The 25077-nt window shown below is 40.8% G+C and overlaps 2 protein-coding genes across 2 annotated transcripts in view; both read right to left on the bottom strand.

Annotated features, from left to right (window-relative positions):
* Positions 1-241: 241 nt before the first annotated feature.
* On the bottom strand, positions 242-4629 carry eef1akmt1 (EEF1A lysine methyltransferase 1). The gene is made up of 4 exons (XM_083997272.1): positions 4396-4629; positions 3513-3595; positions 1904-2193; positions 242-503 (listed from the first exon to the last, which is right to left on the bottom strand). Exons 1-4 carry the CDS (start codon positions 4540-4542, stop codon positions 370-372), a joined length of 654 nt encoding a protein of 217 aa, XP_083853398.1. The 5' UTR covers positions 4543-4629; the 3' UTR covers positions 242-369.
* A 4036-nt stretch (positions 4630-8665) lies between these two features.
* Positions 8666-25077, bottom strand: part of xpo4 (exportin 4) — a gene marked incomplete at its 5' end in the record, with an annotated part of 79877 nt that continues 63465 nt past the window's right edge. Inside the window, 11 exons of the mRNA XM_083997150.1 lie at positions 8666-9105; positions 10299-10391; positions 10806-10923; positions 11035-11165; positions 13072-13193; positions 13283-13463; positions 14430-14516; positions 14649-14855; positions 17723-17897; positions 18935-19104; positions 20290-20449. Coding sequence (XP_083853276.1) covers positions 8908-9105; positions 10299-10391; positions 10806-10923; positions 11035-11165; positions 13072-13193; positions 13283-13463; positions 14430-14516; positions 14649-14855; positions 17723-17897; positions 18935-19104; positions 20290-20449 — 1642 coding nt within the window. The 3' untranslated portion in view covers positions 8666-8907. The remainder of the gene's footprint in view (positions 9106-10298; positions 10392-10805; positions 10924-11034; positions 11166-13071; positions 13194-13282; positions 13464-14429; positions 14517-14648; positions 14856-17722; positions 17898-18934; positions 19105-20289; positions 20450-25077) is intronic.

Genomic DNA, 25077 nt, shown 5'->3' with positions numbered 1-25077 from the left:
CACACAGTGAATAAACCGATCTGGATTCTCCTTCAATCCCTTTTGTTTTGTCTATAAAATAATAAATAAAATGTCAGAAACAGTGAAGCGCTTTTTCCTGAGGTGACATCTCCATAAAGTTTGCAACACTGAGATATTAAATTAACACAGAGAACAGCGAAAATCAGAGGAGACGAAGCTCTGAACTTTTAGAGTTACAGGACTCGACAAACCAAAACGGATCTCAGGTCGTTCTCCATGACTGAAAAAACATGCAGGTTTCCATGTTCCTCGTCTGTCTTTGAGTCAATAAGTTCATTTGTAACTTCAGTTGTTTTTTTCTCCCCACGGTTGTTGAGCATTAACCTGCGTGACGTGACGTCCTCGCTCTCAGCAGGACAACAGACCAGACGGGTAGTTGACAAAACAGCGAAACTCATTGGACAAGTTTCTGTTGTGTTGGGGCAGAAAGCTGCACTTTGTGACGCCGAGCAGCTCCGAGGCCAGAGGCTCCATGATGGCTCCTGCAGACGAGACATTGGAGGAATTATCTTTACATCTATTTAACACAGAACTTCTTATTTGCTTGTGTCATATAAATAAATCAATAATCACTTTCTGTGTAGAAAGATGGAGTGACACTAAAAAACATCTGGATCGCCCCCTGGTGGCTGAAAAACACTTAGCACAAGATTCTGCACCTTTTTCTCCAATGACTTGTTATGTAATTGATCAAAAAAGACAAAAAAAAGAAGATGAAATTAATCAATTAATTTGTAGTTCTGTACGATGGCTGAAGAGGGCAAACACACTACGACAAAATAAAATTTCCACAAGCAAAAAAAAACACAGAAGAGTGGACAGAAGAGTCAAGAAAGACACTAAACACCACATTAGGTGGTGTTGTTGGACTCCAAACCAAGTTTCACATGCTTTTTGCACGAACTGTATCAATACGCCCGATAGCCCCACTATTGATGGACTGGAAAACCAAATGGCATTGAAAACAAACTCTATTTTGGTCAAATTTTTATTTAAAGCAGAAGTAAGTGATATATTTGTGTTAATATAAGTCTTAAATAGTTATATCTTCCGACAGCAATCACTTACATAGAGTGTTTGGACCGAAACACGGGTCTGTCAGTCACTCTGCTCTGCTCTGAGCCGAGGAGAAAACATTTATCGTATCCTACAGTTTTTATCCAATGAGGAGAGAGAACGGCATGCAGGGCTGTGTGTGCAGCCAAGGGACGCCGTGAATGTGGTGACGTAGGGACGAGGACTGTTATGGTGCGTTCAAGGAAACTCGTATTTTTCCGACCGTGAAGTCGTACCAGTTCGATCTGGTACGAGTTCACCGGTCGGAAGTTACGAGTGGCCGTTATAGTGACTTTCACCGGTAAAACAGGTCGGAAAAACACGAGTGGGTTGCCTGGAACGCTACAAAGTCGTAAGTTGTGACTTGAAGCTGTAATTTACGATTTCAAAAGCCTGCCTGGAACGCAGCATTAGCGAAAACGACCGGACCACTTACTTCTGCTTTAATCAAAATGTACATTGATTATTTATTTGTCTTTTTCCCCTACTCTTTCATCTATATAGCTACTTATATTACCCCTGGTTAAAATAGCACGGGTCTTCTATTGTTAATAAAGCAATAATACATTAAAAAAAGTAGCCTACATGTTTGTTTATTGATATTTGAACTTGGTACAACATTCGTCCAAAATAATTTGTTACATCTTTCAAGTAACTAAACAACTTCCCTCCCTCTGCCCAAAAAGAAAAACAATGATACTAATGAGAAAATAACTTATATATATCCCTATGGCTACAATATGTACAGCCTGCATGTCATCTCTACATGTTGCTGCTCTGTGATTGGTCAGACTCTCTGCGTGGCCCCGCCCCCTCCCTTACTCACCTGTGCACAGCAGCACTTTGCCTTTGCTCAGGTACGTGACGGTCCGCGCCACCTTCCTCAGACACTCCTCAGACAGGTATGGCGGGTCGGCCAGCACCAGGTCGAAGCTCTGCGGCGCCACGGCGGCCGGGAGCGCCAGCGGCTCGTTGTAGTCGTAGAAGACGAACTCGTCTCCGTAGGCGGCGAAGCGGCGGTCGAACTCCAGAACCACGGCCGACACCCGGTCCGACCCGGACACCACGGCCTGCTTCAGCTTCTGGTAAACACTGGGGGCGCTGACACAGGCCACCCTGAGGAGGACACACACAGTTACACCTTAAAGGAGAATTCCGGTCATTTTTGACCCCTAAATTGTTGTCCCGATGGTCACCCAGTGTTGTGGGGAGCAAAAAACCCGACTAAAATTGATGCATGTGCGCGCGCGAGCGGATCGATCGATCGTCCGGGGGGGGGGGGGGGGGGGTTCGGTGCGCCGTGCCGTATTCGCGGTCACCACGCGCGCTGCTGTTATGCATGCGCGCTTCTCTGTGGTGTGTATGTGTGTGAGAAGATGCGGAGATGAATGAAGGCGCTCGTCCGACGGGGGGGCGCGCGGCGGCGGCGAATATCGCTACATTTTAATTTTTTTAAGACGTTAGTTTAGGCGGCAGCTCTTTGTTGTTAAGGCGGCCGCCTTAACAGGAAAGCGCTGCGGGAAACCCTGTGTCTTTCCAGGATGTTTCAGAGTTCGGCTGTTTGAGGTGAGTGACTACATGCAAAAACACAAAGTTTATACTGTTTATACTGTACAGTTTATGAGTTCAGTGGTGTCTCTAAGGATTCCAGTCATGTACCATAGATATTTGATTGTTTGAGTGTTTGTTGTGGTTGAAAAAATTGCCCTCATACTTTAGCGTTGTCGCTATCGCTAGCGCTGTCTAGCCATGGTGTAACTCCGGTTTGCCTGCATCAATTTTAGTCGCGTTTTTTGCTCCCCCCAACACTGGGTGACCATCAGGACAACGATTTAGGGGTCAAAAATGACCGGAATTCTCCTTTAAAGGGATAGTTAAACATTTTGGCAAATTTGCACATCGCCATAATCCCTATAATCATAACAGTAGGTTTGTTACCTTTAATTATCGGTGCATGTTGTTCTATTCTATTCTACATAAACTAAAGTGAGTTAGTGACAGAGAGACATTTGCATTAAAAAAAAAGATGTCGTCTTTACTGGCCATGAGAAAAAAAACAACCTTCAAATAAATGTTGTTTGTAAAGATGATTTGTATTTGTAGAAAAATGAAAAAGTCTTTGAATTAAGTTTGATGTTTTCAAAGTTACACAGATTACACAAAGAAGAGAAAACTCAGCATTCAAGGTTCCCACACCCTGAAGTTACAGGTGTGTGTGAAAGATGGGAAGTTTTGGCAATAACAAAAACTTGGGATGAAGATTTACAGTAATATAGTTTAATGTTTTTTTTGGGGGGGTTGCTATAGAGTGAGTTTATTTATTTGAGTTATGATATGAATTGATGGTGCACATACTGATTATATGTTTTGATCTATTTCTATGTCGTTAGATGTAGGTTTTGTTGTAGTTTTATGTTTTGTGTCAGTGTTCTTACCTGCCTCCTTCTCCGGCTTCTCGTACGACCTCCTCTGCCAACTGAGTCGCTGTTTCATCAGTGTACCAGAACTGACTCATACCCTGGTGAACACACACACACACACACACACACACACACACACACACACACACACACACACACACACACACACACTAGACATTAAAGGGTTAGTTCAACATTTTGGCAAATTGGCCCATTGCCATAATCCCTATAGTCATAGCAGTAGGTTCGTTACCTTTAATTGTCGGTGCAAGCTATTTTTAGAACGGCGGAGCAGAGCCGCGAGCTACTCAGAGCTACGCTACGGAGGCTAATGGGATTTCTTGGTTTCCCTCATCAAACTCATCAAATACACAATCCAACAACTCCAAAACGCTCTGGTGGACAAGTTGTGACCTGCGCATTCACCACGCTATGAGATAATAACAGAACGTTACCAGACAGAGTTGTTTTAGAGGCAAATGCAGAGACTGCTTGCTGAAAAACTGTTCCAGACGGGAACGTGCATTAGTGGTTTAGCATGAATTCACCTCTAAAACAACTCTGTCTGGTAACGTTCTGTTATTATCTCATAGCGTGGTGAATGTGCAGGTCACAACTTGTCCACCAGAGCGTTTTGGAGTTGTTGGATTGTGTATTTGATGAGTTTGATGAGGGAAACCAAGAAATCCCATGAGCCTCCGTAGCGTAGCTCTGAGCAGCTCATGGCTCTGCTCCGCCGTTCTAAAAATAGCTTGCACCGACAATTAAAGGTAACGAACCTACTGCTATGACTATAGGGATTATGGCAATGGGCCAATTTGCCAAAATGTTGAACTATCCCTTTAACATATCCTCCTGTTTTTCTCCGTCACCACTGAACATGATGTCGTGGACTCACCCAGTCCTCCTCCACCGCCCCCACAGCAAACTGGTCTGACGGAGTCCCGGTCTGATCTGGACCCGTCCCGGTCTCGTTGTAAAACTCCAGCAGAGCAGCGAGAGTGTGAGTGGACAGCTCGGGAACGTCATCGTCACTGTCACTCATGACTGATGGAGGAGAGGAAGAGGAGGATGATGATGAGGAGGAGGAGAGCAGGTGCTTTAGAGAGGAAGAAGCTGCAGAAAACCTGAAAATAAAGGAAAAGAAGAAAGACACTATTTTCACTGATGATGGTAATATCTCATTTTATATTCATGATTAACTACAGTGGCATAAAAAAAACTTTCACTTCTTTTTCAGGGATTCTTTAATTGATAAGTCTATAATAATTATAATACTTTATTTATAAATAATAAACTAATAATGTAACGAGAATAAAGTTGTAACTTTCAAAGTAAAAGCATGACGTGTCAGGAAAACGTCACAGCATTGTGAGAATAAAGTTTTAGAGGGAAAGTGTCACAAATAAGGAGAAATTTCAGCTTCTGCCTCGTAATTCATCATGATTATCATCATCATCATCATCATCATCATCATCATCATCATCATCACAAAAAATATGATCTAACAACAGAACAGACTCACATTCATACACAGATTACTTCATTAGTTTGTAATGTTTCTTACAATTATATTTGTTTTCTCTGAACATCTTGAATTCTCACAATAAAACGACTCCACTCCCATAAAATTGAATGAATGAACGTATGTCTTATGTGTCTAAATTTAAAAATATATATTGTTAAAAATATAAGTTTCATCAAATCATACTAACTAATATATACACACGTTCGAAAAAGGAGTAGGAATAAGTGTGCACTTGAAAAAAAAAAAATCCCATCCCTTTCTAACACATCATGGTTTCTATATAATATATAAATATCCATACTACATACATAAAAACTATATAAAACATATAGGATATATACTGCATATATGCTACATAAATATCCATAAACGTGTAATAGGCTATATACCACTATAATATCCACAAATTAGGATTTTATTCTCATAGTTTTAGTGTTTTTCTCTCACAATGTTCCTGTGCTGCTGCATATTAAATTTGTTTTATTATTTGTACTTTAACTTCATCTGAGACCTCCTTCCTCCTCCTCCAACACTGTTGATGACCCTGTTATTGTTGCAGCTTGGTTGTTTGATCATTTATTCTGCTCACACGTGCGTACTGTACAGATACAACAACAACAACAACAACAGCAGCAGCAGCAGCAACGAAAACAACATCATCATCATCGGGCATCGACACTCAATAAAACACGTGACCCGCTGCTGCTGTCATCGAAGTCTTCATTGATTAATTTGGTGAGAAAGGGGAACAAACCTACCGGCTTCGCTCAGTGACATGTTGTCTTCACCGAGGAGGAGGAGGGTCAGACTACACCAGACTACAGGCAGACGCAACTCACAGGCCGCCATGTTGGGTCAGACTCTGGCTGCAGCGGATGGTGATCCAGTCATCTGCCCCCCCCCCAAAAAAACTATTCATAAATCTGTGAAATTTGGTCCATGAATAGATATTACCTACTTTTGCTAATTGCATAATGTTACTGTCATAGAAAAGAAAAGTATATAATTAAAATTATTCTTGATTTTCAGTATGCAGTATCATAACCACATTCCTGACAATTCATAACAAACCAAACCTGTTTGAAAATCGGTCAGAAACTGAGCGAGTAGAACATCATGCAGCAGAGGATTCAATGCTCTGAGGGAGAGAGCAGACTGAGCCAAGATGGCGGCCGCGTGGCGACGCAGTTTCACTGGGCAGCTGTCAGCTGTTCATGGTTGTTGTGTTACCATGTGATAAGTCGCGGGGTGATGGCGTAGGGACAGAAAGTTTACGGCTCTCGCAGAGGAACAAAACACTCCAAGTGTCTACAAACAAATTAATTAATGAAGATAAATATTCTGAAAATAAAATAAAATCTGATTATTAAAAATAAGGAAATAATTTTTTTCCTAAAATCAAAACGTTACTCACTAAAAATATTAACTTTTCTGGGATAAATAGACTACTTTAATTTTCTTTCTTTCTTACATGATGAATGAATAAACATTTAAATATAATCATCATGAATTATAAAATTCATGTCACTTATGGAAAGTTTCTCTGGGACTAAATAAAAATTCATACTGAATAAAAAGTATTTCCAATACATGATTACTGACTTGTAATAACATTTGGTATTTACAATATAGATTCTATATTAGCCTATATGTCCAATGAAACTAGGGAAATACACCCAAGTTTCACTCACCCCATTGACCTCATTTTCATCCGCAAATACAGATTTTATGTATTAAAACGTACTCAACATCCCCAATGGAAATCTAATATTAACGTTCGTTTGCATCCCAGTGTCTGAGATGGAATTAGTATATATATAGTTAGTATTAAATGTAATTATCTTATCGACATATATAACTATACATAATAAATTATGAGCTCCCTGTGGGCTGTAAAACACATATCATATATTGTAAAGCATAAAAACTGTAGGTAATAAGGGTTAACACTGAAGCTGTGGAAAACTTTGGTCTCAAACTCTACAGTTTGATTTTCTCTGTTGATCCAAACTAAATACTAAAATTCATTTTTGAGTCATACCAAAATTAATTAATTAATGAATCCTCTTCCACACAGATATAAACACACCGACACAGAGGAAACTTCACAACAAACCGACTTCATTTGTGTGCGTGTTCTTCTTGGTGTCACTGGTGCAGACAGTGACTAGTCCTAACACTGTGCGATGAAAAGTATAATCAATAACTTTATTCATTACTAAAGTAGACAAAAGACATTACAAACAGACGAGACACATGTTAAGGAAAAATGCAGAGGCCAGAACATTTTATACAATAAGTTTATGTACACTTTTACACTTCATTAACAAAAACAGCCGCTCTACAATAACCAGGATAATAGTGCTGTGAACCAGGAGGAGGAATCTGTCTCCAACATAATAAAATAATAATAATAATAATGCATCAACAAGTGGCTCTGCTCCTTTTTTTTTTTTTTTTTTTATATATATTTGGTTTGTTATTGCTCGTCCTTCAACTCCAACAGTCTCTGTGTGGATCCAGTGTGTGCTGAAGAGTGATGTGGTGGATGTGCTGCTGCTGCTGTTGTAGAAAAAGAAAGAAAAAAAAAAAAAAAAAACACAACTAGTGAAATTAACTCTGCTAAAGTTTAGAGGCCGGTCGCTCTGACCAGGCCTTCGTCTGTCCAGGAGGAGGTTGCTGCGGCGACGGCAACGGCGGCAACGGCGGCGTCGGCGTCCAAAAGAGTCAAACTCCGTCTTGGGCCTGAAACTCAGACGTGTTGAAGTCGTGCGGCTCTTCTTCCTGCCGTCGACGACAACGGGCGTATAAAAACATTTCAGTCTGTTTTCTCTTCTTTTTCTCTGTTTTTGTGTCTTTGAACAAACATTTCTCATGGTTTCTGCTCTGAAAACATTTTATATATATATTTATAATATATATATATATTTAATTTTATGTATATATATTTACACCCTTTAGTGAAATGCAAATCAGATTTTGGTTTTTCTGTCATCGCCAACAATCAAACGAACAAACGACGAACAATGAACAAACGAACGAACGAACAAACGCCCTCCTGTGCCGTGTGAGGCTGTAGTCATACCTTTGTTGTCATGGCAACATACGTGCTAAATGTGTGTGTGTGTGTGTGTGTATGCATGTGCATGTTTTTTTTGTGTGTGTGTGTGTTTTGTTTTGGCGAATGGCAGGCACAGTCGAGGTGTGTTGTCAGTGGATGTATGACACACATACACACACACACAGAACAATCAACAAAACAAAGGCACTCTGGGAAGGATTGGGGCGACGTGTGTGTGTGTGTGTGTGTGTGTGTGTGTGTGTGTGTGTGTGTGTGTGTGTGTGTGTGTGTGTGTGTGTGTGTGTGTGTGTGTGTGTGTGTGTGTGTGTGTGTTGCCAAGGACCCGTTGTGACACCTTCATCTATAAACCCTCACACTGGAAAAATGTCTTCGCTTCATTTCAATAACAGCAAACTGTTTTACCCTGTCTGTCGGTGTGTGTGTGTGTCTGTGTCTCTCTCTCTGTGTGTGTGTGTGTGTGTGTGTGTGTGTGTGTGTGGCCTCCAGGCACATGAGGAGGGGGGCTGCTCCGCCTCTCGTTGGGCCGGAGGAGAAACAAAACGAAGAAGTCGAACAAAACCCGTCGAGGTCGACATTCAGCCATGAGATGAATCTTCCCCAGCGGGAGCAGAGAGACAGACTCGTCCTCGTCGTCTCTACCCATAGTTCATAGGGGCGAAGTCAGGTTGGCGAGGAAGGAAGGGGAGGGGTCGAGGGGGGGGGGAGCGGCCGAGTCTTCGATTGGTTTGCTTTTCAAGAACAAATGGAGCCTTGTTGTGGCATCGTGGTGGTCGTGGTCGTGGTCGGTCGGTCGGTGGCTGTTATTTGACGCAGAGCAGTCCGCCCACGTTGGCCACGAACTCCTCCAGGCTCTTGAGGAAGGCGACCTTCTGCTTGCGGTCCATGGTCGGCGGCGTGCTGCTCGCCGTCAGCTTGTTGAAGGCGTCGGCCAGCCGCTGGTAGATGACGGCGTCTCGCTGAGAGGACAGCAGCGTCTCCACCAGCTCCGAGTACTCGGCCTGACGGAGGAGACACACGGGTCAGATAAACTCATGATTAATGGTTAATAAACACCTTTAATATGATGATAATATATAATAATAAACTTTATTTACAGCACGGTAACACTTTATCATAAGTGCAAACTATTAAGCATTAGTTAAGCTTTAAATACTGAATTCATCATTTATAACACATGAATACTCATTAGTATGTAGTTTATAAACACAGTTAAAATGTTTTACTCATCATTGATAAGCACTAACTGTATTTATAAACTACATACTAATGAGTATTAGGGCTGCAACTAACGATTATTCTCATTATCGATGAATCTGTTGATTATTTAAACGATTAATCTAGTAGTTGTTTTGTCAAACAAATGTTGAAAAATATCAATCAGTGTTTCCCAAACCACAAGATGACGTCCTCAAATCTCTTGTTTTGTCCACAAACCAAAGAGATACTCAGTTTATTGTCATAAAGGAACAAAGAAACCAGAAATATTCACATTTAAGAAGCTGAAATCAGAGAATTTTGACTTTTTTTCTTAAAAAACTACTCAAACCGATTATTCAATGATCAAAATAGTTTAATTTAATCAATTATTGTGCAATTAACTAATTAATTGTTGCAGTATTCATGCGTTATAAATGAAGAATTCAGTATTTATTAATTCTTAACTAATGCTTAATAGTGTGTACTTATTATAAAGCTGGTTGCATAGTGGGTTAAAAGCAGCTATTTATTTTTCCATTGTCAATTTGATCAAAAACGAGCATGTTATATGTGTTTATATTTTTAAATTCTTTATATATCATCACAGATTCTGAGGTCTGTGATGCTGCTAAACTGAACCGCTCATCTGGTATGAATAAAGTTGTCTGAAGTCTGATTGTTCTCACTATAATAGAAATATATCACTATTTCATGATGAAAGAGAGAATAAAAGACCTTATAATGTCAAGTCTTTAGGTTTTATAGATGATGATGAGTTCAAAGAGTCAACTGAAGCATCTCTTGTTCATAACGGCTCTGTAATAAGCAGGAGCTGCGTTTGTTCAGATCTGACACCAGAGGGCGTCTGGACTCAGTTAACGTTCGTCCTGTTTCTCTGCGGCTGAGATCAGATCAGTGTCGGTTTGATCAATGTTCAGTTATATAAATATATAAAGTTACAGTTACATATTAAGTTACAGTTACACACACAGACCTGGTGCAGGCAGACGAGTGTGTACAGAGCTTCTCCTGCTGCCACCGTCATCTCCGTGTTGTGTTTCTGCAGGACCAGCATGTCAAACACCAACTGAGGAGGAGGAGGAGGAAGAGGAGGAGGAGGAGGAGGAGGGAGAGGAAGAAGAAGAAGAGAAGGAGGAAAAGAAGGAAGAAGAGGAGGAGGGAAAGAGGAGAGAAGAAAGGATTTATTTAAAAGAACAAAAACAATTGCTGAGTCACAATTCAGGGTTATCTATCTATCTATCTATCTATCTATCTATCTATCTATCTATCTATCTATCTATCCATCCATCTCTCTTTCACACACACACACACACATCTCAGTCTCTATGAATCCCTCCATCCCTCTCTCTCTCATCTCTCACTCTCCCTCTCTCATCCCTCCATCTCTCCCCCTCTCATCCCTTCATCTCTCTCTCACTCTCTCCTCCATCTCTCTCTCTCTCTCTCCTCCACCTCTCTCTGTCTCATCCCTCTCTCTCACCTTGAGGAAGTGTCGTGTGGCGATGAAGAGCGGCGTGTCCTTCTCCTGGTTCTTGGCGCATTGTTCAGCCAGAGGAGACAAAGCCTCCAGACAGAGCTGACTGATCTCTGAGCTCATCCTGGACGCACACACGTTAAGGAGCAAAACACACACACACAACAAAAAACAAACAACAACAACAACAACTTTTGTCTTTTTAATTAATGTTGTTTTTTATATGAGAGGATACGAGGTCATGCCGAGCTCCAGGGAGAACATGAGGCTCTTGAAGAGATCTTCAGGCAGCTGAGGGATCTTCTCAGGGAAGATCTCACAGATGAAGGTGATGAGCTTGTAGTACTGGTTGCACAGCGACGGGAACTGGAGGGAAGAGGACGGGGATCAGTGTGAGAGCAGAGGAGACGCCACAAAAACACAAAGAAACAAAACAAACAAACTAATCCAGAGGGCTGTACTGCGAAGCGAGTTTAGTGGGTTAGCGAGGTATGTTGAGCACCAGGTTACGTTCAGAGTTTCATCCTAAAATCGGCTGTAAAAGCGCCGCCGTTTCACTATTTAACCTTTTTTGGCTCATGACAACATTTTGACCAAAAATGACCAAATTTCTGGTGACCCTCAATCAAGATGCGCAAGCTCAGATATTTGTATTTGCTGCATTTTATTTGATCTCGATTTATATTCGAGAAAGTGAAAGTATAAAGAATATAGTTGTTTAAGATCGTCTGTGGTGTTTTTAATCATAATTTTAAAAAGAAAAATAATTAGTTGAAAAAAATTGTATCAGAATTTTTTTTTAATCAATTACTAGACTTGTTGTTCTAGTTTATTTAGTTTAAATGGATAAAGCTTCATGTTTAAAAGTAGCTCAATGTTCAGCTGTCAGAAATTAAAAGCAGCCTCCTCTCTTGTCATATTTGCAGCCAACACTGTTGCTTCAGGCTGCGATCGTTCTATTTTGTATCACTCATACCAGGGGTGGGCAATTATTTTTTCCAGAGGGCCACACTGACTCCGATAAAGTGAGTGAAGGGCCACACGATTCGAAATCAAATTGAAACATCAAATATTTATTGCTGAATTATATATAATTGTATATTAGCCTATATAACTACATATATTTGGTGGAAATTACTGCATTACAATATAGGCTGACAGCCCACAATCCATGTAATCGCATTTTCAACTTATATCCATCACAGATCACTGAAGAAACATGCTGTATTATGATATAAATATGGACTCAAGGCAGATTGTTTTATCAAAACTTACTGACCATAAATGACTGCACCAATTAATAATGTTCACAGACACCTGAATATTATAATTAAGCACTCAGATCCTTTTCAGTTCTGATTCAGTGAGACTGTTCTATTTGTATGGAGATAACCTTTTATTTATGAAGAAACACAATACTCCTTTGCTGCTGCCTAACAGCACCAACATGAAAAAAAGACTGATTTGATTACAAGCGTAGCCGTTGGTGGATGGAGGCTTCAGACGCACGTGGCTACAATCAGTCATATGGTCGATCACGTCAGAAAACCCAGCGATCTCATAAAATGCTCTTTTGCTCATAATTAGGTGCCGTGATGGGGCTTTGTAACCGTCAGCAGTTATGATTCGGCTGACGGAGGGTTGTGAAACACCGGCCCGGTCCCGAGGTCGCGGTGGTCAGAAACTCCGCTGTGGAGAAAACCTGCACCAGAGCGGCTCCTCTCTCTCCTCTGCTCCGTCGGAGCTCCGGTGTCCGACAGAGAAAGAGACTGAGCAGCCGTTCATCACTGTCTTCTACCTGGAGGAGGTTACTTTCTGTCTGCAATGTGCAGGCTCCTGTTCTAACAGGGCTGTCACTGTTTCAAACAGCTTATTAGTGCGCATCAATGTAATAAAAGCAATCGGGTCATAATGACAGTTCGGCTTGCGGGCCGGATTGAGACGGCATGCGGGCCGGGTCTGGCCTGCGGGCCGTAAAATGCCCATGTATGACTCATACTCTCTCCATTAAAACAACCTGCTCCTCTTGGCTGAAATCAGCCCGTTGTCGCTCCATTTAGTGAATCATTTGACGCCTCCTTTGATGTGAAGGCGCACAGAGCATTAAGCTGAGAACTGGACTTAACAAACCAAATTGATAACCAGCGTCGTAGCACCGTGTTAACTGTCACGTTCTGTTGAGCTGCATCATGAACACAAAGCCTGGCTATGTTGAGCCTCCTTCGCCGTACAGGCCTCAGGTGGTTCAGTTATTTATGTATTTATTTTTTACCTTGAGCAGGTCCTGAGACATGAGAGGAAGAACGATGTTGACGCCGTAAAGAACCACGTCCGCTGCCGACACCGTCCTGCTGGAGGCCGGCGTCCCCTGGTCCTGGTTTCTGAACACCTCGTCTAAAATAAAATAATTAAAAAATGAGAACACAAACAAGGACAAAGGAAGGAACATCTGTAAACTTCTGTAAAAGGTCGAGCGGACGCACCGGTGTCGCTGAAGTCGATGAACTCCTTGGAGAGCAGGTTGGTGAGCAGCTCCATGATGAGCAGCAGGTCCTGGTACTGGTCCTCCTCGGCCGCCGCGTCGCTGCGCTTCCTGCACTGGTTGTTCTTGGAGTAAACCTGCAGCAGCGTCAGACAGGCCTCGTACAGCTTCATCGACTTCGTCTGAGAGAGAAAACACAGAGCGACAGTGAACGTCTCACACGGTGTCATCAACATAGATCCTGAAGATTCAGTTTTAACCTGCAATTATGATATAAAAAATAACAAAAATGACTGATTTCATTGGTCTTTTGGAAAATAAATAACACTTTTCAGAAGTTTTTGTGTGTATTAAGTCAAATTTTCACTCAGTTTCACAACTTTTAACTCATCTATTGAAGGAAAACTTTAGTGTAAAGATATCTGGAGATTCATCTTAACTATAAAAAGAGTTGCTCCTCTGTCTCATTTAGTAACAATGATAATCGAAGTTAGGCATTTGCAATTATTGATTGGTGTGATCTCAGGCTGCAGTTCCTGAGCAGTGGTGGAAATCAGTCATTCAGTGACATTAAAGGTCACAGTGCTGCGCTTTTTGTTGCTTGTGTCTTTTTGTGTTATTTGACTTTCATATTCATGATGTTTTGCATTTGATGTAATTTTGATTAACATTACTGTCAATCTGCTTTTGAAGACTAAAAAAGACTATTGACTAAAACTAGACTAAAATACTTTGGATTTTAGTCAACTAAAACTAAAACGCCAAGACTTTTCTTCGACTAAAATGTGACATGTGACAGATATGACAAAAAAGAATACAAGTTGACTAAATATGACTAAAACTAATAAGGGCATTTGACACAAGACTAAGACTAAAACTAAATTGAAAAATAGCCGAAAAAATTAACACTTTCTGGTGCAATATATTAAATTTATGCTGAATATTGTACATTGTCTCTCAAGAAAATAAAGTAAAAGTTGAGCCAAAAATCTAATTAAAATGATCAAATGATGATAATTAAACCAATAAGTCAGGAGCATCACGTAGCGTATGGATGAAAAACAGATGCAGGTTTGTTTCTGCCCTGTCTACATACAGATGTGTGCAGCTGCAGCTGAAACAGGAAGTAGTGCGGACGTGTCACTCACCTCTCCCAGGTAGCAGATCTGTTTGTGAGCAACTTCCACAAAAACCTCGATGATGAGGTTGATTGTCTCTGGCGTGTTGCTGTAAACCTGTAAACAACACCAACAAACGTTCACTCTGAGTTTAATCTACAAATTATTAATCTATATTATTATTATTAGTGGTTTTTAAAGGAGCAGTGCGCAGGTCATGTGATCGTGTGACTCCTCCTCCGCTCTCACCTCCATGAGGCCGATGCAGCTCGACAGGAAGTCCATGAGGAAGGAGAAGAGCGAGGCCACGTTGTCGATCTGCGTCGCCTCGGCGATGCCGCACAGAGCCTCTAACGTGGCGACGATTTCCTGTTTGACGGCTTCTTCCTGGCTGATCTGAGCGAAGTTCTCCTGGTTGATGAGGTTGAGGAACCGCTGCTGCAGCGGGTGGAGAACCTGGCGGAGAGGAACACAAAGGGTTAATCAATCAGAAGAGACTTCAGCTCAAACATTTTCAGTTATTTTCTATTTTCAAAAAGACCGGGACAATTTCTTTGTGTTCATTCATTCTTTTTTGTTATAGTTCACCATATAATTGTTATTTATTTTATTTATCCTGGAGGCTTGATTGGTTTTACGCTGCCATGAGTTGTCGCTAAACTGTTTTTCATTGTTCCCGATAAAGAAAATTGAAGTCTATCTATCTTCCTAGATGTTTTCCTAAATTACGTCTTCTTAATTTAGCAGCTAATTTACACATTTAATGGGATTATTTTGTCTTTTTCCAGTCACTGCTTGTAGTTCTTTGGTACCTTCCACCTGCAGCTCAAAAGAAAACAAGTTAAAAATGAATCTGCTGGTATTTTAGATTCTCCATCTCTGACCTTTGAGTTTTTTCCCCGTTTCTTGACACTACGTTATATTCATCAACTGCATACATGTTTAATATTTTAAGACTGTGCACACTCTGTTAATAAGAACTTTTTATGCTATTTTTTTTATTTTTCTGCATCTTATTCAGCTTGTTTTTGCACAGTGTTTTTATCTATCTATCTATCTATCTATCTATCTATCTATCTATCTATCTATCTATCTATCTATCTATCTATCTATCTATCTATCTATCTATCTATCTATCTATCTATCTATCTATCTTATTCCGGAGAGAAGCCACACATAAATTAATTCTACTTCCAGCATATGAATGTGAATAAAGCTTTTAATCTGATTTCCCTTCAGTTTAAATATCAACAATTACAGTTTTTTATTCCTTTTCTTCTGTTAAACACTTGGTAACTTTAAGAAAAGTTCTACTGGAGTTAAATTTATTATCATCATTATGTAACATAAAACCAGAGTATCTCATGTAGAGGAGATTTCCTGGTGAGGAGTGAGGATGTAACAAAGGCGTCTGAGTTCAGACGGAGCAGCTGTATGACTCAACAGCTGCTGTCTCACTCACCGCCCCCCCCCTCCCCATAATTACTCTGGAGTCATTGTGGCTTTGCACCCCCATTTACTACTGTCAGCCTATTAAGACAAAGGCCTGCGGGATCAAGACAAGGATCATGTTATACACGGGGGAGAAAAACCCGACGGGGGGAATATTATCGACCTCATCCATCACTTCTAATCCGAGTCTGAGCAGCGAAGAGAATCTGAACCGGACCGACTCAGTTTTATGGGTTTTTTTTTTTCTCTTCTCTCGACTGCAGCGTTTCTTTTCTTTTCTTTATTATTTTAAAGTTGATATTGTTGGTGGTTTGTTTCGGTACCAGATGTGAAGCAGGTGAAGTTTACTTATGTTCAAATCTCTGCCGGACTTGGATCTTTGTTTATTTCTATAGATGGAAGACAAACAGTTCATCCAGACAATCTGAACCACTTTGTTTGGACGACGCACCGAAGGCGAGAGCATCGGGAACATTGTGATTGTCCCTAATTGCATGGAAAAGCTGCATCCACACACACAAACACTCACAACACACACTATGACAGCTCAAAGTTGAACCAGACATGTTTGTGTGTGTGTGTGTGAGTAATAATTTCACCGTTGTCCTTCGTTTACTTTCACTTTATCTTCACGGCCGACTGAGCGTGTTTGTCTACAACCTGTCTGATTGTTTAACGTCTCGTTTCTTTCCTCCTCCTCCTCCGACTTTCTCCTGAGAAACTTCGCTCGCTGCAATTAACTCAAGTCGGAGAAACATAATTAAAACTCCAAACAAGTCGTGACAAACAGAACAGAAACGTTTTTTGCTTTTAAAAAGGCAACAACCGACCCTGGAAAACCTGAGTCTTTGCACATTTTGTCCTTTTTTCTTTTTAAATTCTTCTGCTCCGTTTATAGATTTTAATGTCATTTCCAGGTCGTCGGGTTTTGCCAGGACTCGGAGGTTTAATTCTAACACATAGAATTTAATTAGTCTGACTTCACTAAATAAAATTTACAGTCCCATGATGCTGCTCCTTCTCTCTGCCTCGCTGAGCTCAGTGTTGCTGCTAAATGTCGGCGTTTTATTTAAATGATTTCGTTGCGTTACTGTTGGGACGCATCTATCTGGATTCAACAGTTTATAAATTAATAAATGGATTAATAATATGACTTTATATAATGACTTGACACTATCCATTGTTTATAAATCATTCTTCTTACACTGAAACTAATTAGTGTGTTTTTCAAAAACCCCTTTATACATTTTTAACTCTGGATCAATGAGCTCATCAATAATAAAATATATATCAACACACTCATTGGTACATGTGTCTAAATCATTGTTTATGTCTAAGTGCAGCATAAATGTTGATCTAAATAGTTTGTTACTCATTAACTGACTCATTACAAATGATCTTATGAAACACTGACGTCTCTTAAATAACTGGTTTGTCATTGATAAAATAATTGATTTATAGTCCATCGTTTATCAAGTATGAAAATACAATCATTAAGAGTTACGTTAAGATGGGTTTATTGATTATTTAACATTTATAAATGTGCTTAAGTCACATCCTAACTAGTCACATCCTAACTAGTAGGAAGAATGATTTCTAAATGATAAATAAGTCTTTAGTTATGTTTTTACTATAGCTTAATAATGTGTAGTAAATATATTATTATTTCTATTCTATTATGAAATGTTGACTTGTGAATTAGTGAAAAGTGATCAGAATTTAATCTTACAATAGCAATAACAGAAAATATTCACTCTCCTGAGTTTGGAACAGAGATTTTGACAGTTTTTCTTGGTAAATCACGACTCATAAACACTGCACCGATCAACTAACAGTTTCATATTTTACATGTAAAACGTAGAAGACGTTACCTCGGCCCAGTATTGTTGTTTCGTGTCAGAGTCCATGTGAGCGAAGCCTCCGAGGACGAGCGCCTTCATCAGCGTCCTCTGCACGGAGCTGGACAGCAGGTGGAGGGGGGGGCTGCGGCTGGCAAACTGCTTCGCCAGGTTCCACCAGCTCTCACACTGAACCACGATGTTCGCCCTGAAATCACAGACACACACAGACAAGATTCAGGACTTAAGACTACATTTACTGTCACTGCATGGCAGAAATACACAACGAAATTATGTACATTCCTCTTGTAAGGTGCTTAAGAAGACACACATACATCACACACACAGGCACAATAATAAATAACGTGTAAGAAGTTAAAAAGACACAAAATAGATTACGCTTAAACGGATAGTTCAACATTTTGATTGGCCCATTGTCAAAATCCCTATAGTTTAAGCAGTAGGTTCGTTACCTTTAGAGCTACAAACAACTCTGTCTCGTAACATTTTGTTATTATCTCATAGCGTGGTGAATGTGCAGGCCACAACTTGTCCACCAGAGCGTTTTGCAGTTGTTGGATTGTGTATTTGATGAGTTTGATGAGGGAAACCAAGAAATCCCATTAGCCTCCGTAGGGTAGCTCTGAGCAGCTTGCGGCTCTGCTCCGCCGTTCTAAAAATAGCTTGCACCGACAATTAAAGGTAACGAACCTACTGCTAAGACTATAGGGATTATGGCAACGGGCCGATTTGCCAAAATGTTGAACTATCCCTTTAATTGAAGATTGCACTAGAGGTAAGAAGAACGACAGACACTCTCTGTTTGTGTGTCTGTGTTTCGTTTCATGTAACCGCATCTACACTGATGATTTTACCCAGAACACTTGTTGACCACATGGAGCAAAGTGATGCTGAACATCTTAATCTAGTTTGACCAGTTTATGTGTGTTTTTATTTTGACTAAAAGTCCAGATGTTTCCAAAACTCTTCAACATTTCACAATAAAACACTTTGATTTAATAAAGTGCAATTTCTTTCAACAGAGAACATGATTGTTTGATTGGAAACCAGATCAACAAAGAATTCACTTCATTTTTTCCATCCAACATCAAAAGGACACAAGTGAAAAACATAATTGCAGGAAAAAATAGCTTCAAGTTATTTCTTTATTTTTGTTTATTAATTAAAAGGATCAAAGCTGTTGATTAGTTTTATTTTGACAGGCTGCTCTCCTGCTCTCCTCACCTCTCCCTCTTCTCCACCAGCGTCACCAGCAGCTCCACGGTGTCGTTGGCCAGCTCCGCCTCCGAGCTCCACACAGACAGGTTGTTGATCACCTTCTCCAGGAGGTATCCCACAATCCACTGCGCCCCCTCCGTGTCGGCGCCAAACGCCGTGCTCAGTGGCATACTGATCTGGAGAGAGACGAGGAAGAAAAGTCATACAGCAGCAACTCATCCATTTAATTTACACTGATACAGATATCGCATCTTGACAGCATGGAAATGTTGGTCACTTGTTTTTAACAATAAGTGATGTTTAAAAATGGCATTCTTACATTGACTGCAGTTGTTCACATTGAGAGCAGAATTCAAAATGTTTTAGAAAATTCAGTTTGAGATAAAATTCTGATATTTGCCAAACTGCATTGACCATGACCCCCAAATTTTGTAAATTTTTTTCAGCAAGATAGGAAATGTATTTAGCAAGAATTGGCTAGTATATGTTTACTGTCAATCGTTTTCATGCACTGTAGGCTATGAGATAATAACAGAACGTTACCGGACAGAGTTGTTTTAGAGGTAAATTCAGAGACTAATTCAGAGACTGCTTGCTGAAAAACTGTCCCCCGACGGGAACGTGCATCAGTGGTTTTGCATGAATTTCCCTCTAAAATAACTCTGTCTCGTAACGTTCTGTTATTATCTCATAGCGTGGTGAATGTGCAGGTCACAACTTGTCCACCAGAGCGTTTTGGAGTTGTTGGATTGTGTATTTGATGAGGGAAACCAAGAAATCCCATGAGCCTCCATAGCGTAGCTCTGAGCAGCTCACGGCTCTGCTCCGCCGTTCTAAAAATAGCTTGCACCGACAATTAAAGGGAACGGATTTACTGCTATGACTATAGGGATTATGGCAATGGGCTAATTTGCCAAAATGTTGAACTATCCCTTTAAGTATTGGTTAAAGTAAAGTAAGTAACGTTTTATTATTAAATGTATACGCTTGCTGTGCCCCTGCCCATGAGGAATATTGACATGTGATTGCATCTGAGCAAATCTGGCATGGGACTGGACCTTTGTGTAAAGTTTGGCGATAGTTCACGTACAGGAAGTAGATTTCCTAGGAAGAAGGAGAAGGAGAAGAAGAACTGCCGGGACCCTAATTAGATTTTTGTTGGTTTTTTGCCTTAATGGAAGAAAATTGCAGCTCCTGTGATTTGTATATTTCACTTTACCATGTTGTTTATATTTCAAATAACTGTGCGGTCATACAGTAGTTTGGGTAAAAGGAAAGACTGCGTTTTGTGTTGTGTGCTGAGAAACGTACAGTATGTGACATGTGACATGTGACATGTGACCCGCCAGCGGACGTCGTACCTGTTCGTAGAGCTTCTCGTCCACCAGCAGGTACGTCTTGGCCCAGCGTCTGAGGAACCACACGATGTCCTTCCCCATCTGTGGGCTCAGCAGCCCCGTCAGACTCGCTCTCGTCGCCCTGGACTCCACCTCCGACGTCCGCAACACCGCCGACAACAACCTGAGACAGAAGAGAGGGAAGGTCATGTGGTCAGACGTGTTGAGCTAAATGGATACATGGATTACATGGATGTAGCAATGAAGGGTTACGATCTCTGCCCATATAAGGATTTCTTTCAGCAAAAAAAGTGTAAAGAGTGGGGAAGAGTGCAAAATTATTAACTTTGATAAAAGGACAATGAACCAAGCATAAGAAGGTGGCGTACCTTCTTATTAATACAATGCAAAGACACATTTGCACATTTACTCTGTGGCTTTATCTCTTAACACAAGCAAACTAGCAACCAGCTAAAAGTTTTGACTTTTGATAGCTTGCAAATGAAATTAAATCAGTAAAAACCACAACTTCTTCATCCCAGCTTGTAGATATTTTTATTCACTGCAATTATACGATTATTTAGGGGGTTATATAGGCTGGGTGGGGTTATAATAAACCCCCAACCACCCCATAAATTATGCCCATGGGTGTAGCGAACTAGCTTTGGGCAGTTGCTTAGTTATACTGAATCACAGCAATAACCAGTGACATAGAATATATATGACATTAAAATAAACCAAAGAAAAACACCAACATGAACTTTGATGGTGAAATTTTTGTGTCACTCACTTCTGCTGTTGTGTTGTTTTGTTTTCCAGTTGTCACACAATGATGAAGTTGTTTTCTGACTTTGTGGTTTTTGCATAATGTGTGTGTTTTCTTAAGCTGCAGCGTGTTTGTCGTTGGACCCTCAGGGCCACCGTAGCTACAACACAATTATGATTCCGAGTCATAAATCAATCAGACGTCAATAGAAACTCAATCATTTCGCCGCCGCCTCGCTACAGTATGTGCTCGTGTGAAAGACAAAAGACAAAGTCACGTCCACACACACACACACACGGACGGTATATAAAAGGACAGAGAGACAGAGGGCTTAAAGCAGCTTATGGGTCGCTGTCACCCCCCCCCCACCCCACTCACCCCCCCTCCTCTCTCAGCGAGGACAGTGCACAGTTTCACATTGTTTGCAGAAAACAAAACCATGCTGACATTTACGGGGTCGGGGTCGGCCGCTCGCTATTAGGAAACCTGACGCCGCCGGCCACTCATCTCTGCAATCCTCTGTCACTGCTGTCATCCACACACACACACGCACACTCATCCACACACACACACTCATCCACACACACATCCTCATTCACGTACCTTTGTGGGGACACAATGCATTCTCCGAACCTCGACCATCATCACAACTAAACTCCAAACATAAACCCCAAAAATAAAAGACTCAACCATCAAATGCAGCGTTTCATTTTATTCTCATGAATCACAAATACAGTAAAACAAAAAGGTACGCACACACACAGACAGACACACACACACCTCTGTATGATGAGCAATCTACAAAAACAGGGGCTCAATGACCTTCAACACACAATATCACTGGCTGCTGTGACTGTCTATTGTTGTCGCTGTGATTATCTGCACAAACACACACGCGCACACATACATACAATCCTGCACGCTCAAACACGCACACAGATGATTGCCTTTTAAACAAAGAAGCATCCAGAGTGACTGCCAACAGCCGTGACCCGCACAAGGTTTCTGACACCTCACACACACACAGACACACAGACACACACACACACACACACACACACATACACACACAGTCGTTGTCGTGCTGTTGCACAATTAATTGTTGTTAAAAACAAACCCTCCCTGACGGTCGCAGCAGCAACTGGAGATTCGCTTTGTGTTCCCGAGGAGCTTTTTATTATCTGTTGGGTGTATTATTATTATGATCATTATTATTATTATTATTATTAGAGCCGAGGTTTTTTTTTTTGTTTGCAACCAACACACACACACACACACACACACACACACACACACACACACACACACACACACACACACACACACACACACACACACACGGGTAAAAAAAGAAAAAAGTCTATTGTGTAAGAGAACAATTTCTAATCCCACGGCAGCAGAAAGAAAAGCACAGTGCAATGCAGCAGCAGCAGCAGCAGGAGAGAAAGAAAGAGAAAGACGCTGTTACAATGAACCTCTGATATTTCTGCTCTTTGCACAGAGTGAGAGGGTTTGAAAGCTGGAAATCCAAGAAGAAATCAATCAATACTTCTTATTGATCACAAACTTCTGCAGCCTGAAGGTACTTTATTGTCTTTTTCAGCTCCTGTGCTGCAGAAAATCTCTGCAAAAATTAATTCAGCTGCAGAAAGAACTGGTGAATTATCATGGGATCAACCTACATTTTTGTAGTAAAGATGGATTAGAGCGTGTGAAGGTTAAGTTCATCATCATCATCAGTATCAGTGGGCGAGTTTGGGAGTTTGCAGGGTGTTTTTACTGGCTGCAGATTCACATGGTGTCTGAGTGTGAACGCTCACACACCTTCAGCTTTTATGGGACAATAACTGCGACGACACAAGTTGGTCGGAAGAACAAAACGATCTGTGACAGTGAGAAGAGAAAATCTATTCTGGGAGAGTTTTATTACGGTGAGACAGACGACGAACTGTGACAGAGAGAGACACACAAGGACGAGTCGAGTCGACACACACAATAAGATGAGCCCAACAATGAAGTGAAGTATCTGCAGAACTTCGGGCCTCATGACCTTTAACCAGCACTTAAAGAGGAACTATATAAGTCTGGTCATGGTCGCTGTTCCTCTGTGTCGCTAACCCTCCTCTCCTCCATGTGCATTAACAAAGCCGGCGAGAAAATCAATCCATGGAGCGGTGGACAACGTTATGTATCATATACATGGCGTTACGATGTGTATATTTGTGTTAGGGATGGGCAATGATGAGTCATTCAATCAAATAAATTAAATAGTTTATGAGATTATTGCTTCCTTGTCCTTTTTACTGCCGCAGAAGAAGTAGAAACATAAAGTTCTGTATGAAACTGTCAAATAAAAAAAACAAATGAAACTGAGGTGCAGCGCAAACTCTGAGAAGCGGTACCGGAGAATATTGACGTAGTTTTACGCCCGGAGAGGAGACTTCGTACCTGTTTAGATGTGCTCTCATCCAGTGACGAGGACTTCATTCATTCATTAACCTTAATTGAACCTTAATTGAACAATACAATGGTCTCCGGTACCGATTCTCATTACGGTCCGTGATAGTTTTTCAGTCGGTGATTTAAAACGACGGGTAGCTTACTGCTGGTCCGGTGCAGCTTCTCATTACAAATGACAGATGGTTGGACGTGTCTGTGTGTGTGTGTGTGGGATCGAACATTCGAAGAATGGTCAAATAGTTCCCGGCGATTATCAAATAGCGCTTTTGTTTGAAATGCCCATCCCTAATTTGTGTAGTCTTGTCTGTCATAAACAAGAAATGACAGGTTAGGGTTAGGCTGCAGAGACGAGAGCTGGGACACCGGGTCGGAGGCTCTGATCTTACAAGGTTGTTTTTTCAGCTAAGAGACACTAGGTGGAAGGCAGAGAGCCTCCATTCTCCCTGGAACAAGTTACAAGTCATTTATTTAATTCACAACTTCACCAAAGGCGATTAATTTAGGTAAAAATGTAGCTTAGTTCCTCTTCCAACTCCCTAGAAAAGATCTGCAACTCAGTCTGAACCGCGAAAATCCTGAAAATGTTGCAGCATTTCCTCCATTATTTTAAAAATCTTCTGTTACACCCTCTTTTTTCTATCATTCAGATGATTGTTTCTTGTCAGAAACACCAATTTCTACCTGTTCATCCGTTTCTAAACCTTCCATTTGTTATTGATTCGTTTCCTCTCTCTGACATCCAGCAGCTCTCTGTGAAACTACTATAACACCTTTGTAAACGAGGATTCAGGGCTGAAGTGTTCACGGCTGCATCCTGTGCTCCTACATGTACTATACTATAGTAACTTGACATATATATATATATATGTTACATGGTATATTTTGGTGATGCAGCGCTGCACAGACTCACTCACACCACACAGATACGTCTTGTCCAAATTGGGAAAAATAAAAGATCCTTGAAGAAAATAAAAGCCATAAAATCCTACAATGGATAAACGAGTTAGTTGTGAGCTCATGAATCCTTCGTTACCAAAGCAATCACCAACAGCCAGAAAATCTAATAATAGTAATTGTACAAACACAGCACACACACAAAGCATTAGGCAAAATAAAAAAACTTAGCAGTTCTTCCACCAACATCATTTAGATCATAAGTCTTAAAGAAATCTGAAACTGTTTCTATAGGAGACAAAGTATTTTGCACATCAGTTGAGTCCTGAGGCCTAAAATATTCATATTCTTTGTCTCTGACATAAAACGTGAGTTGGTTTGACTCCATTTCAACCAAGACTTGAGCTTTAAGGTTCAGTTTTAACCCTGAAAACAAAAGCAGGGAGATATTTTTCAATTAACTCTTTTTCACAAAAATGAAACATGTCAGTCACCTTTGGAACAGAAGATCCTGTAACGCCACAAACAGATTCATTCAGGGTTCGTACGGTCATGGAAAAACTATTATGGAAATTGAAAACGCGACTTTGTAGGTCCTTGAAAAGTTCATGAAAAATATCATTTTACGGCATTGTACGGCAGCCTCAGGAGGACAAAGTTCTTCCATTCACAAAAAGCCTGAGATGAAGGTT

This window comes from Trachurus trachurus (genome assembly GCF_905171665.1).
Source record: "Trachurus trachurus genome assembly, chromosome: 21".
Lineage (NCBI taxonomy): Eukaryota > Metazoa > Chordata > Actinopteri > Carangiformes > Carangidae > Trachurus > Trachurus trachurus.
The sequence above is the reverse complement of the archived record's forward strand: the minus strand, read 5'-3'. Positions and strand labels throughout refer to the sequence as shown.

Excerpts from the sequence above, each read along its gene's own strand:
- eef1akmt1 (XM_083997272.1), bottom strand. The coding sequence starts at position 4,542 with ATGAGTGACAGTGACGATGACGTTCCCGAGCTGTCCACTCACACTCTC. Across the intron at positions 3,596-4,395 it reads GGGCGGTGGAGGAGGACTGG|GGTATGAGTCAGTTCTGGTA; the intron begins GTGAGTCCACGA and ends TGTGTTCACCAG. Across the intron at positions 2,194-3,512 it reads GAAGCCGGAGAAGGAGGCAG|GGTGGCCTGTGTCAGCGCCC; the intron begins GTAAGAACACTG and ends TGTCCTCCTCAG.